Raw genomic sequence first — 14,566 nt, forward strand, 5'->3', positions numbered from 1 at the left:
GATATCTTACTCTTTAGTGATAAACACATTTTGTATGTAAAGGAAAATGACCGTCTTATATCTTTAAAATTAGATATGTAAAAGTAAACTCTGTGCTGTATACCCTTATGTTTACACTTGGGTAAATATTTTTATTTCATCGTAAAATTGAAATGAAAAGTAAACTGCTGTGTTATGTTTCCTTAGAGTTTTTAAAATGATTTCCAGGCGCCAAAATATCTGGCGCCTTAAAGCCTCGAGCCAAAATGCCAGGTGCCCAGTCAGAAGTGCCCAAACTGTGGAGCCCAATCCGCAGGGTTCAATCAACCCATTCCATCCACGCCCCCGACCCCCGTCCCTTTTTCGCTTCCATTCAACATTCTCCGATAATGATATTAAAAAGTCATAGAAAAAATACAAACTTGTCTTACACACCTTCACATAAAACCAGAAACTCGACTGTCTTCATATTCTAACAGATATTTCCCTCCTGCAAATTTTTACCCACAGTAAACGCCCTAAAAACCATTTCTATGCAAAATTATATATATATATATATATATATATATATATATATATATATATATATATATATATATATACCAGCTCTTCTTCTCTTTCAAACTTCATTAGATTTTTAGTCTAATATACCGACCAATATTTAGAGTAAATGAAATACAGTCTTTCAAATTCTCTATGCTTTTCTTCTACGAAACACGAACGCAAAAAATTCTTTTGTTCAGAGTAGGTGATTTGGATTTTTATGCACTTGTTCTTGATGATCAATTTTTACATTAAAATCCCTTGCAAGCAATTCATATGAGTTGATCTGAATCTATTTATATCTATGAAAATATATGCTGAGGATATGTATGTCGTATAATATATATATATATATATATAGATATATATATATATATATATATATATATATATTCTCAAGCACAATATTTATTATTATTACCAATAAATAACCTTCTAGAGGCTTTTATTTGTCAAAACATTTTGATGGGTATGGGGAAAAGGAGCCTAAAAAAAAGTTTTTTTTTTTTTCGGACAGTGGGTTTTCTACCTATAAAAGTCCCTATGTCCACCAACAACGTCTCCGCAGAGGAATCAGTGAAACCTGATAGGAATCATTGTCTGAAATAAGAACTTCAAGTTCTTGTTGAGGTCAATCACGAGTTATTGGTTCGCTCATGACCACGCGGCGGCACATGTATACTTATGCATGATCTCAATGATGCATATTTTCCATATAATAAGGTGTCCAGACAAAAACATTCAAATTTATCTCATCTGACTCGGGGGTCGGGGGAAATCAGCCAATAATATTTGTATCCCACGGCGTTCGCATATCGTATGGTCACGATAGTGAGACCACAGGCCAAGGAGCTCCCAAACAGGATATGTTTGTCAACTCGCTGACCACCTGTCCAGCCGGATTTTTCCCCCTTGCTTCGGTCAGTTAGGGGTGGCGCTGCTGAGTAACGTATTGCCGAAAGTACAGTTTTTTTATTTATTTATTTATTTATTTTCTTTTACGTTGACTTATCCTGTGTTGCGGTTTCCTATACATACCCTAGCTCCTGGATACTTGTCAGTTTGCTGCACTTGCTCGTATTTCCTTCTATAGCATTCTATTTGATCGTAAATGTAATTAAGGGCTACTAAGACGAGGTAGAGGCCGTAAAACAAGTAAATGTCCTAAAAGTAAAACGATAATTAAAATGAAAAGTAAAACAGAAAAAATTTGCAGAGCTTACCGTCGGAGATTGTCTAGATTATGACCTTGTCTTAACGAGCAATTATGTAATATTGGTCGGAGACTACGCACGTCCGGAGAGAGAGAGAGAGAGAGCGAGAGAGAGAGAGAGAGAGAGAGAGAGAGAGAGAGAGAGAGAGAGAGAGAGAGAGAGAGAGAGTAGGGGTGGTTGGGTGGGGCTGAAGGTTTAGGAAGGGAGTAGCTTCTAATTTAAAAGCAAAAGAGGATAAAAAGGTAACATCTGACCAGCGAGGGAGATCATCAGATAATAAGATCCAGCATCTATGTTACTTTTTTGCTCTCGGTAACGTCACTTTTCAAGATTTTTCAGACAGCAGAGAATAGTCATTACGCGCGTTTTGAGGAGAGTCGAGTATGTAATAGGATTTGCATATTAATTGCAGGAACTGCCTTTTTACGTCGTCTCTTATGGTTTCTAGTTTTTGCCTGCTCTGGATGGAACTTTTCAGTGAGGGATGCGAACAGCCTTCGTTCAGATGGAAAAAATGCATGACTAGATTAATTCTGATTTCTCTTCACCATGCTTCAGCGTTTTAACAATTTCATAAGTTGGTATATATTGTGTTGTCTGTCTTGTGTGTACATTATCTACATTTCTTCTATCATGCATCACTCCTTTGGCAAATGTTTAAACTGACGAAACTGAGCAGGACTCTCAAGTATTGTTTATTATCCTGTTCACTATACCTCTGCAGAGACTTAATCCAATGGGAACTATGATCTATAAATGCTTCGTCCCCACTGCTCAGTGGCCTGAAGTCCCTGTAGTACTACATGGCTTCTAAATCAGGCAGGGCGGCGGCGGCTCGAATCTCACTGGTGACGAGGAACTCACCAATTATAATTAATCCCCTTCGGTGTAAGCTATTCCTGGCGTATAGTAAACTTGGATATCAAACGGCATTCGTAGCTTAAAATTTATGTATATGTATATAAAATTTATATGTAAAGCTCCCTGGATCACTTGAGGATTAAATGCACAATCAACATCATCATCATCATTGCTCATGACGATCGTGTCTTCCTTGTGCTTTATCTTCCACAAATCTCTACCCAACTCCAGCCTCCCTTCTCAAAGTTCGTACCCAGCTTCTTCCAACTCCTCTGGTGTCCACATACTATTCTTTCAGGGGATATGAGAAGCACATGTCTAAGCCAACTCCACGTCCATTTCTCCTTAATTCCTCGTGGGGTATCCTTTCTGCTAACTTGGAACTTATTCTCGAATCGACAAAATTCAAATACAAAATACTTTACGGAAAATGAAACAGAGGATGTGGTCCCGACCAGTTTCGCCAGTTAATACATCTTCCAATGGTATATTACATGGTAGAAGGAATTTGCAAATATATATATATATATATATATATATATATATATATATATATATATATATATATATATATATATATATATCATATGGTAATCGATCAGGTGTTCATGGAAAGTCGTTCTCTTCACATTTTATTTATGCAAAAGCCGACGATTCACATCGCTTGATGCATTTTCAAGGCTGAAAAAAACGTTAAAATAATAAATAATAAACAACTCTATACATGATAAAAATATATACGAAGCTCATTTTTCCCTCCTTATACTTTAAAAAAACAAACAAACACGATGACACCATGAACAAATGTAATGTGAACAGCAGAAGGCCTTTCCATGAACACTTGATCGTTAATAATACATACTCGTATATTCACATAATATGCTGTGAGCAGCATACATACGACAATTCAAATTGTTATAAAAGGCCTTTTACGCCTGCGAGGAGAAAACAAAGTTCTGTTCAGTAACTGGTTTTTGCAGGACAATTATTATTGATCCAGCTTATTTCTCAATGAAAAATAACAAGCGCCCATGTTTGTTGTCTTTGGACCTGGCTTAACTGTACTCTTTAAAATCTGTACATTTCACATATTTCTTTTTTAAAAAAATCGCTCAATTTTATACATTCAGTGGCTGATATTCATTTATTTGAACTTTGCTTTAGAAAACGATACTATAATTGATATTTTTTTCTAACGTTTTATTAGAGCAGACTATTTTTTTCCCCAATTGTCCAATTAATAGAAGGTTCCCATCTCCAAGAAAAAACAACAGCACTGTTATCCTGTACATGGCTTAGAATTTTTTTTTTTCTCCTATCCATTGACCAACATAGACTTTGTTAAGGTGCGTTCACACGGTCGAACAATGTCCGACGGACAAACATTGTTACCATAACATAGGCGAAGCAGGATGACGTCATAAGCGTTGAAACGATGATAGTAGATCTGGCAACAAACAGTGATACCAGATAAGGTTGTATACCACTGTTTTTACTCTGCTCACAAGGCAAAGACCGGCAGACAATTGTTAATTGGTAATAATGTTTGTCCGTCGGACATTGTTCGACCGTGTGAACACACCTTAACATGAAGTTCACGGGAGTTGATAAAAACATCCTCTCGTATTTTCAGGAGAGTTCTTAATCAGTGCTTTATCTTACTTTATTTCATTGTGTTATTGTTCTTAAATGCCACATTTAACATTTAACCTTCCAAGTCGATGGGTGATTTCCTTAACGTCTTTGCTATATGGCAGTACAAGTTGAGTTTTTTCTTTTGTTTCTCTTTTGTTATTAGCCGTTCCCAATGTAATTTCTCACACAGCATCAAGAAATATAATATTAATTCATATCATATATTCCTTTTAACATTTATAACCTAATCAATATATTTCAGGGCTACCTGTATGCAATTTTTCTAAAAACATTATTATGAACGTTGACACATATTTACATTCATGCATACACACACACGCATATTAATATATACTTTATACATATATATTATATTATATTATATATGTTAATATATTATATATTATATATATATATATATATGTATATATGTATATATATATATATATATATATATATATATATATATATATATATATTATATATATTATATACACACGCACACACACAGTGAAAGGATGGATCAGACTGCTTTGAAGTTAGTTGGTCAATTGGAATAATTTGTAATGAAGCAGCGATTCGAAAAAAGAGGGGCGAGGCTGACCCAGAAACGATTGAAGATAGATAGCATGAAATAGGTATTTATTTCACATCCGAAATTATATATTCAGTTAAAACGAACTTTGTTCGTTCACAGGTTTTTTGACTTGTCCCAAAATAAACTTCTCTGTCTGAGGATGAGGTTGTTAACCGCGCCCCGTTGCTTGACCGTAGTAGGCCTTGCTTATACCCAAATGCTGATGGGTAGACCGGTAAATGGTAGGGCGGATCGATCCGCATACCTAGCGAACGTGATCCGAACGCTGCACCATTCGTTAATGCTGTAGCTTCAGCATGTTGCACTGTTTACTTTAACTAAACTATGTAATCCAGCTTTGGACTTCTTATCTATTTGGGCATTTCTGACATCGATGAGATGACACATAAGCACAGTAATTAATACTTAGTGAGGACTGGGAACTCAAACATTTTTTCATTGTTAGGTAGTGTTAGAAGGTGTCCAATACGACATTATTACGTTATTAAAATGTACATATATCTAAATCCAATTTGTTTTGTATTTTACTACTCAGTGTTTATGTATGCGTTTCTTGAGTGTGCACCTAACTAATATGTCCATGCGTTAATGACCTAAATCAAAATTATTCCAGATGTAAATCCTCCATAATCTTCTATCATTAGGAGGTATATATATATTTTTGTTAGGTTTTCTCAACTATAATATTCAGGTGATTTACGATTGAGAGAGAGAGAGAGAGAGAGAGAGAGAGAGTTGAATTCAAGTCCGAAAATGTATGCCATCTTATAGCATGCAAAGATGCAAAATGTGGAGCAGTCTGTGCTTTTCGCTGGTGGCGTATAGCTCCCGCGGAAGTATTGCCGTCATATGAGGGAATGGATTTTTCACACAAACACGAATAGGTGGGACCCAAGCGGGCCCCTCCCTCAGCTTCCGGCGTTTGGTGAGGGCTGTCCGACGGCGAGATTTTGTTGTGCTTTGAGGTGAGGTCAACTTTGAACTTATTGTGGTTGGATCATTTATAAAAAAATAGATGCGTGCATGCAACGTTACCATAACGCAGTGCGGCGTCGTAGTATCATTACCATTATGATGTTATCGCTCAAACGGGCATGGCAAAAAGATGATTAAATTGTCCAGCAAGTATCCACAACGGAATGCTTATATGCAATGAAAAAAGAATGCAAAAAATAAACCAAGAACACTGCAATAAAATTATCAATGCAATACATATCAATTGCCAAAACAAAAAAAAATTACTGCACAATATATATAATATATATATATATATATATATATATATATATATATATATATATATATATATCTATATATATATATATATATATATATATATATATATATATATATATATTATATACATATATATTGGGAGTAGACCCTCTTTTAAACAAGTCTTGTTAAAAGGGATTGCTGGATCAGCTCCATAAATTTTGTATAGTGTTTTCTCTATTTTCCTTATCAAGGATTTCTCAGTGTTGCAACACTGAGAAATACTTGATAAGGAAAACAGAGAAGATTCTAAACAAGATTAATGGAGCTGATGCAGCAATCCTTATATATATATATTTATATATATAATTATAATATATATATATATAATATTATTATAATATATACATATATAATATATATATATATATATATATATAGATATAATATATATATATATATATAGATGTACTGCAGGGAAATTGGCGTCTGCTAGGTGCCTTACATTTATAGATGAAACTCAGAATTAAATCTGTTTTACTTTTCCTATGGTACACCTGCACACTAAGCAATTAAGCGAATAAGTTATTCCCAAAGATGGAATAGCCTGGCAGTGCATAATCGTAGTGGGTAGCTGGTGCGTCCTGTGTCAAGAACGAGGTAAGGCGGAAAAAATGCAGTGAACAACGTAACTACAAAAAAAGTCCTGCGTTGCATTTCAGTGCTAGCAAGGAATGCAATTACTGTTAAAATGGATTTTTGAGTCGAATTCAAATGAAAGCCAGGAACAGAACTCAACAACATAATAGCAGACTTCAGCCACATGACACTAAGGGCTGATGTCATTGTCGAAAGATAAGAACTGTAATGCCACAAAGTTTTCGAATACTTGAGGTGCATCACTCGTGCCTTCAAACTTGTCGTTGCCAATATTTGCAACACTGTTTAGCATAATGAAGGCAACATATTGGCTATAAGAATTAAGAAGCAGATATTTTTTTTTATATAAGCAAAATATCATACTGCCATGAGAAAATGCCTTGGTGGTAGCTGCTGCTGCTCTAATAGTCATATATGGCAGACAAGGGGATGAGTAATGAAGATCAGAGTTCATCACAATGTGAGAAGAATATTCCAGGACTGTAGTGTCTACTACATCACATTTTAAGACACGATATCCAGCTCTGATTTTGAGCGTGGTAAACGTTGTTAGAGTTCGCACATCTCAACGTGTCACTCACTGGACAGAACAAAATAACAGGAAAATGATCTATTTCACCTGCTTCCTGGTCCATTCCATACTTTCAGTTGTTTGTTTGTTTGTATGGTGTTATTAAGTCGCATGGAACCATTGGTTATTCAACAACGTGACCAACGGCTTTACGTGCCTTCCGAACCACGTCGAGAGTGAACTTCTATCACCAGAAATACACATCTCTAACACCCCAATGGAATGCCCGAGAATCGAACTCGCGGCCACCGAGGTGGCAGGTCAAGACCATACCGATCACGCCACTGAGGCGCTTATACTTTCAGTTGTAACCAGTCCTGTCAGTGCCTATCCATGTCTGGGGTTATGTGCGTCTGTTGACGTCTTCAACACGTCAACAGCATGGTCGCCACATGTTACCAACACAGTACTACCAACATGTCTACAAAGCTATGCTCCAAATGAATTTGGCATATTGCTGTATACCGTCTCAAACCTGAATCGTCAAAGCATGTATTTGATACTTTTGAACGCACATTTCAATTAATAGCCACTTATGAAAGTGGTAAAAACTGGTCTTTGTTGCCAATAGGCGTTTTTGTCTAAATATGACATATGAGTTTGCAGGTGTTCTCACACAACTCCTAATTATGGCAAGCAAACGAATAAGAGTTCTGCCCAAAATGAGATGCTTAAGCATTTTTTTTTTTCATCACTTGACCTTGTGGGTGGATATCCACAGAACGTGCCTGAAGCAGTGCACTACTACAGGTTCTTTCCATTATCCATTCACCTTACAGCTACATCGTTGTATTTTGTATTCTTTACTTTCCATTACTCCGGCTTAACCATCTAGTTTCTTAAACTCTGTCGTGCGCTGATTTCCACTCCTTATTTGTACTTTATTACAACAGAAATATAATCATAATTCATCACACTAACACGAGATACTAGAGATTTGACTGAGTTTGGAAGAGTCTGAAAGAAAATGAAAGGCGAAAAAAGAAAAATATATTTCATGCTGTACTGTAGATAAAGTAATTGTTTAGAAAAACTAGCAGCCAAACGGCTGTTCCCTTCTCTTGTACCTAATTTGCATTTTGTTAAGAAATAACTTTTTATCATGTTTTAATCTGAGTCTCATTTTAATTCTGTTATTATTTTAATTTTTTAGCTTCGAAAATGGGACACATGGTCCTGAAACGTCAGCAAATAAATACATAACTTTAAAGGATTTTGATATCTCTCCACCCTCCGATGATGCTTTTCTGGTTTCAAGCAACCGCCTTCAACTTTAGTATATATATATATATATATATATATATATATATATATATATATATATATATACACCATAACGGTATATATATATATATATATATATATATATATATATATATATATATATATATATATACCGTTATGGTATATATATATAATATATATATATATATATATATATTATATATATATATATATATATATATATACCATAACGGTATATATATATATATATATATATATATAATATATATATATATATATATATATATATATATATATATACCATCATATATATATATATATATATATATATATATATATATATATATATATATATATATATATATATATATATATATATATATATATATATATATATATCATAGACAAGGCACTCAATTCGATAGCTCTTTTCAAAGTTTTTTAAAGAAAAAAAAATCTTATTTCTTCCTTATGTTTAACAATATAGTAATTCTCTCTCTCTCTCTCTATCTCTGTCTCTCTCTCTCTCTCTCTCTCTCTCTCTCTCTCTCTCTCACACACACACACACACACTGCTGCTAGTGAATGCACGATGAGCTTTGTTACGCGACGTATTGTATGGTGTCATTTGTGTTACTGTCAGTGAACAGAATAGTAATGCGTCGCTGGATGGGTGCCGACCAGCCGTTGGTTCATGATACTTGGCAACCGGCAACGTTTCGCATGAGTAAATAATCCTGGCAACCATCAAATAAATAAACCTAGATTGTCCAGAAATTTAAGTGATTAATGAGGTATCTCATACAACTGAAAGATAGGTCTTACTGTTTTAGTGAAGGTAAGGTACGATAAATATATGCTTTGAATGTTCGGCGAGCTGCCAAAAAATATTTTAACGCAAGTTTTGCTTTTTCCTGTGAAATACTATGCATCTTTACTGTATCTTAAAACTTGACCGATTAAATTAGTTTGCGTGTAGCACCACAAGGTCATTACACTGAGACTTTCTTTAAGTGCCGCATCAGTATTAAGACTTTGCCGCATGGATCTATCGCAGGTTCTTTTCAGATGTAACCGGAACGTTCGAATATTGGGACGTGATCTGCTTTTCCGAAGTGGATATATTTGACGAGAATCCTGTTAATTCTGTTATTTGTTACGTCTGCTAACTTTCGACATCGTCATCATCATAATCACAATTGACTTCATCCAAATTCAAGCATCAATAGCTCTAAGACAGAAGAAGTTCACTCACATATTCTATATATGTACGGTTAGTTCATAGAAATTCAGAGCGTGCTTTTATTGACTCGGCTCAAATTCCAACCAGGTCGTTCGTATCTGCGCGCTGTCTACAACCTTCTTATCTGGTATTCCACGAGCGGCAGGTGACCCGAACAGCCTATGGGTTTTGTAATCTTATCATAGCATCCACAATGACGATAATATCTCGTGTTATTGGTTTACCTGGTGACTTGTACGACGGTCTATTTGTTTCGAAGGGAACTAATGAAAACAGTTTTGAATTCATCCAGTTTGTTTGTGTGTGTGTGTGTGTGTGTGTGTGTGTGTGTGTGTATGCGCTCGCGCGTGTATGTGTGTGTGTGTGTTTTGTGTGTGTGTGGTGTGTGTGTGGGGGATGCGTGCGCGCGTGTGTATAAATGCAGCCTTGTCATCTGTTTCTCTGAATAATCACATTAATTAGACACGCAACACCCACAAATACACACATTATATATATATATATATATATATATTATATATATAATATTATACATATATATATATATATATATATATATATATATATATATATATATATATATTGGACGACTGTTACGCGCACCTATAGTGCCTTTTACATTACTTTAGTAGATCTGTGGAGGACCAAATATGTTGTTTTTGTAATGAAGGAACGGGGTAAATGCATTATTAAAATTCATGAACTAACCTCACTTCATGAGTTGTCGAGAGTACTCAGAGTGTTAAGTAGACGGATGTGCAAACGATCTTGACCAAGTTACACCAACTTACCTGCACGGTTCATCTCAATTCTGACGAGTTGTCAGCGATTGGTGTTTTGGTGCGCGAACAGCTGTTGTTGTTGTTGTCCTGGATCGGCGATGCTGACGATTGCAATGGGTGCTATGCTCTTTTAAAACACCACACACACACACACGCACACACAAATGGTTTTTAGAACGCAAAACACTTATGTTGAGTCTACTTTGCACTATTCTGTGGGTCAGTGCGTTTGGGAATAAAGCCGTCCTTGGCTCCGATGGTGAAACTGGGCAGTGGAGAGTACAGCTGTCGCTACTGAACTACTGCTGCAGTGTGTATATGTGTCTGTGGGTGTCTGTGTGAGCTAGCGTAGTAGAGCCAGCAGCTGTATGGGGAGGGAGGGTTAGTGTGTGGGGTAATTGTAATAGGGAATAAGGAAAGACCCTTTGGTCGAGTTTGTGCGTGTAGTGCGCTCACGGGGAAGGAGAGGACAGCCAGACATATTCTACTACATACTCACACATTCACGAACAGAGTGCCACCACCCACTACTCGCGCACCGCTCGGCGCCAACTTGATGATACCGTCATTTCATTGGCAACTCACCGAGAAGGACAGAAGAATACGTCCGCCTTCCACGTTGAGGAGCGACGAGGGTTGTCGGTTTGTGGTTGATTGGTTGGAGGGGAAATCACTTGAATCTAATCGTTTCCTGTATGAATCTAAAATGACATCACTGTGAATGAAGGATAATCTTTTCATGTACATGCAAATACACAGGTAGCTGCAAAGCAAAAGCACATTGCCTCGATTCTTGGCCTCATAAGTGTATATCAATGGTCTCAGTAGGGAAAGACTAACATCACATTTTTCTAAATTTAAATGGTCATATACTATATGAAAGTTACTTATTTATTTGACGTCCCTACGAAGGGTATTAGCAAAACATAAATATCTAAAGCATTGAAGCACTAAGACAGTCTGATATGATTAGCAAACTAAGAGAAGCCAACGGCATGACTTGCAAATACTGTCGCGAATTCAAAAGGGTACAACACCTTATTTTCCAGGTCGAAGGCATCAGTGGTATGAGAAATCAGGGAAGAGTGACCAACCTTTCTACTGAATCTAAACACTAATTTATTTATTATGCTTATGGCACAGCCAGGCGCACACATATGTAGGATTATGAGCCTACGGCGTCTGGCACAAAATTCGAACTGAACAAGCAGAGGTCTATCAACTTTAGTTGCCATGTTTGCATTTGTAATGATATCTATGCTTTAAACTCTCCTATCATACCCATTACATCTTCACGGGCGGTAAAGATTTTAATTCTTTTTAATTCTATTATATGTAAACTATTTGCTTAAATACAAACCGTAAGGACAGCAAAAAGCTTCCGCACTAATGTAAAGAAAAAATTAAAAATATCCTCATCGGATTTTTATGCTAAACCATTTTCTCCCTGAAGAAAATGGAGCGTTGATGTTAAGTTTAAATGAAAGGATAAGCGCAACCTTATAATTACAATAGGAGGTGCAAAGCGTATATCGATACGAACTTTACAGTAGTAAATTGGATTTCGAAGATGGAAGGTGAAACAGTGCTAAGGTGGTACGGTCATGCGGAGAAAGCTGAGAACGATCTGTTGGTGAAAAGTGTGTTGGGAAATGTTAAGGGGGGAGGGGAGGGGAAAGGGAGAGATCGATAAACTGCTGGCGGTATGAGTGGAAAATTTGCATTCGCCTTGATAATTATAGGAGGAATTAAATTACGTGGAAGATGCAAGTGTCAAGGTTACTACGCCGATGATGTAGAAGTTATCTGTGGTTAGAGTTCATTTTAGGTTTATCTTTTAGGGGGTTAAAGTCGAGTTCATCCTCAACGGGGGATGGGGGGGGAGGTAAACATCTTACTTCGATATACATAATACACGTGAAGATAAAAAGGCGCCCATAGCAACACAATATACATTCAGAAATGTTTCTTGTATCCCTGTTCATTGGTGAAATATGGACAAACGATAAGTGACAAAAGTCTACATAAGGTTTATGCAGGTGTGGCAGTACGAAGCTGGTGACACGAAGGTGACCATGACCCGGGATTGAATCGAAGGAAAATAGATTATTTCTGTGTTAGCTCCCGTCTGCATCGAGTCTGGTGGCCGTATCCGCTGGAGTACCTGCCTGAGTAGAGGCCTTGGGATTAACTTCGTCAGTGAATTCCGATTTGCAATGTCCGCACTAAAGAAAAATGCTGGAATCTTAAGTCACCAATTAAACCAGCAAGATGAACTTGTCAGGACATTAGAAACTGATTTTAGCGACGAGTTAATTATGTAGTCTGTTCTGTAGCAGGTGTTTCGGTGGATACGCCCACCAGATCCGACGCAGACACAAGGGAATATTCCTACTTCCCATCAATCCCGGGTCAACGGTCATCTATGTGCCACAAATGTCGTACTGCCACTCTTTCATGTGTCTTATATGTATATATTCATGTTACATATCATTTGTCCTTATTTCACCAGCGAACAAGGATACAGGTGAGGTATGTGAAATATATGGTGGCAATAATTTGACTTCATTCATACTTTGATAGCTGGATAGTTAATGAATCCCTTCTGCAGAAAAGTTTCCTGGTATCGGCCACTTACTGAGGGCTTTTAACATCTAAGTCGCGAACCCTTTATTCCCAATGCGCCATTCACCCATATCTCGACTGACCTTCCTGGATGTTGAACCCATTTCTTTTCAATACTGTTTTCACGCCATATATATCCAGCCCTTCCTATTTCTAACTCTCCTCCTTCCTACCATTTTTCCACAAGACCGTGTCATCACTAAACACTGATGACCTATCCTTTCACTTTTGCCTCCCTTTTTATCACAACATTTATGTACTTATTATACATTGCCCCTTTCAGGTCTTATGTCTCAGTACTAAGTAAACTTCATTTTTTTTTAATTTGCAACAGATGTCACCCCCGATCATCTTTTGGCCACATTAGAACATAAACTTCATATTTTTTATTTGCCAGAAATGGCATAAAGTACTGTTTCGAAGCTCGGTCTAAGGTACTACATGTATTCTGCATATAATGGTAACAAAGAACAGAAGTGAAAAAGCCTGGCCCCAGGCTGGACGACGGCACGTCTAAACACAGACTTTACTATCCAATAACTATAGCTGTTACACTAAGAAAAATAAATCACATATGCTACAGAATTTTTTTTTCGGAAAGTGAGAACTTGAAGAGCTATACGTACACCACTGCCATTTCAATATATGTAAAATATTAAATCATGATTAATGAAAGACGGTACCAGTTACTTGAGAATGGGCATACTATATTTTCCAGAGTGACTCAATATCGAAAAGAATATAATGAAAGTTACGCGATTAATTCTTAAACAGAATATAGCTTTGGATGGAGAGATTCTGGTCTGGTTGGTTAAACAGCGTGAGCTGCGTGACGGTCTCGAAATAGAATGGTCGCATGAACGAAACCTTTGATAGTACAGTGACTCTATTTGAACAATGAATGAGCTTGTTCACGAGGCAATATATATATTTTTTTTTAACGCCAGCGTAAAATGTAAGACCTGTTGTTTATCACTAACGAATATATTTGAAGAATAATGCTTGCAATTGTCTATCAACAGTATTTCTCTGTTTCCAAAAAATTGAGTGAGTTTTGTTTCAGTTATGGAATGTCCTCTTCTCTTTTGATGTTTTCTAAGTTTATAATATTTTGGAAATGGTTCTAAGGCGCTGGCTTTGAATTCTGGTTTGTTTATCAGTGCAAACACCCCAGTATACGGTGATTAGTCAGGGTTTCTTCCTCCCGACCCGCAGTTTGAGACAGTTGATTTATGAATAGCAGTTCGCTGTTGCCGTCTAAACGGTACACACACAGCAATCAAATGACATACTTTATTTCGTTGTATTTTGTCTGGCAAGGACGAATGGCAGGGCTTTCTTTCCCCTTTAGTTGGAGAATGGGTTAATATGACCGTGGTTAAGATCAATCGCCAT

General features: G+C 36.5%; 1 protein-coding gene across 1 annotated transcript in view; it reads right to left on the reverse strand.

Annotated features, from left to right (window-relative positions):
• The window catches only part of LOC135208818 (innexin inx2-like), a 175,607-nt gene extending 164,545 nt beyond the window's left edge, over positions 1-11,062 (reverse strand). The window contains exon 1 of the mRNA XM_064241361.1: positions 10,556-11,062. Coding sequence (XP_064097431.1) covers positions 10,556-10,568 — 13 coding nt within the window. The 5' untranslated portion in view covers positions 10,569-11,062. The remainder of the gene's footprint in view (positions 1-10,555) is intronic.
• Positions 11,063-14,566: the final 3,504 nt, after the last annotated feature.

Source organism: Macrobrachium nipponense, chromosome 35 (assembly GCF_015104395.2).
Source record: "Macrobrachium nipponense isolate FS-2020 chromosome 35, ASM1510439v2, whole genome shotgun sequence".
Lineage (NCBI taxonomy): Eukaryota > Metazoa > Arthropoda > Malacostraca > Decapoda > Palaemonidae > Macrobrachium > Macrobrachium nipponense.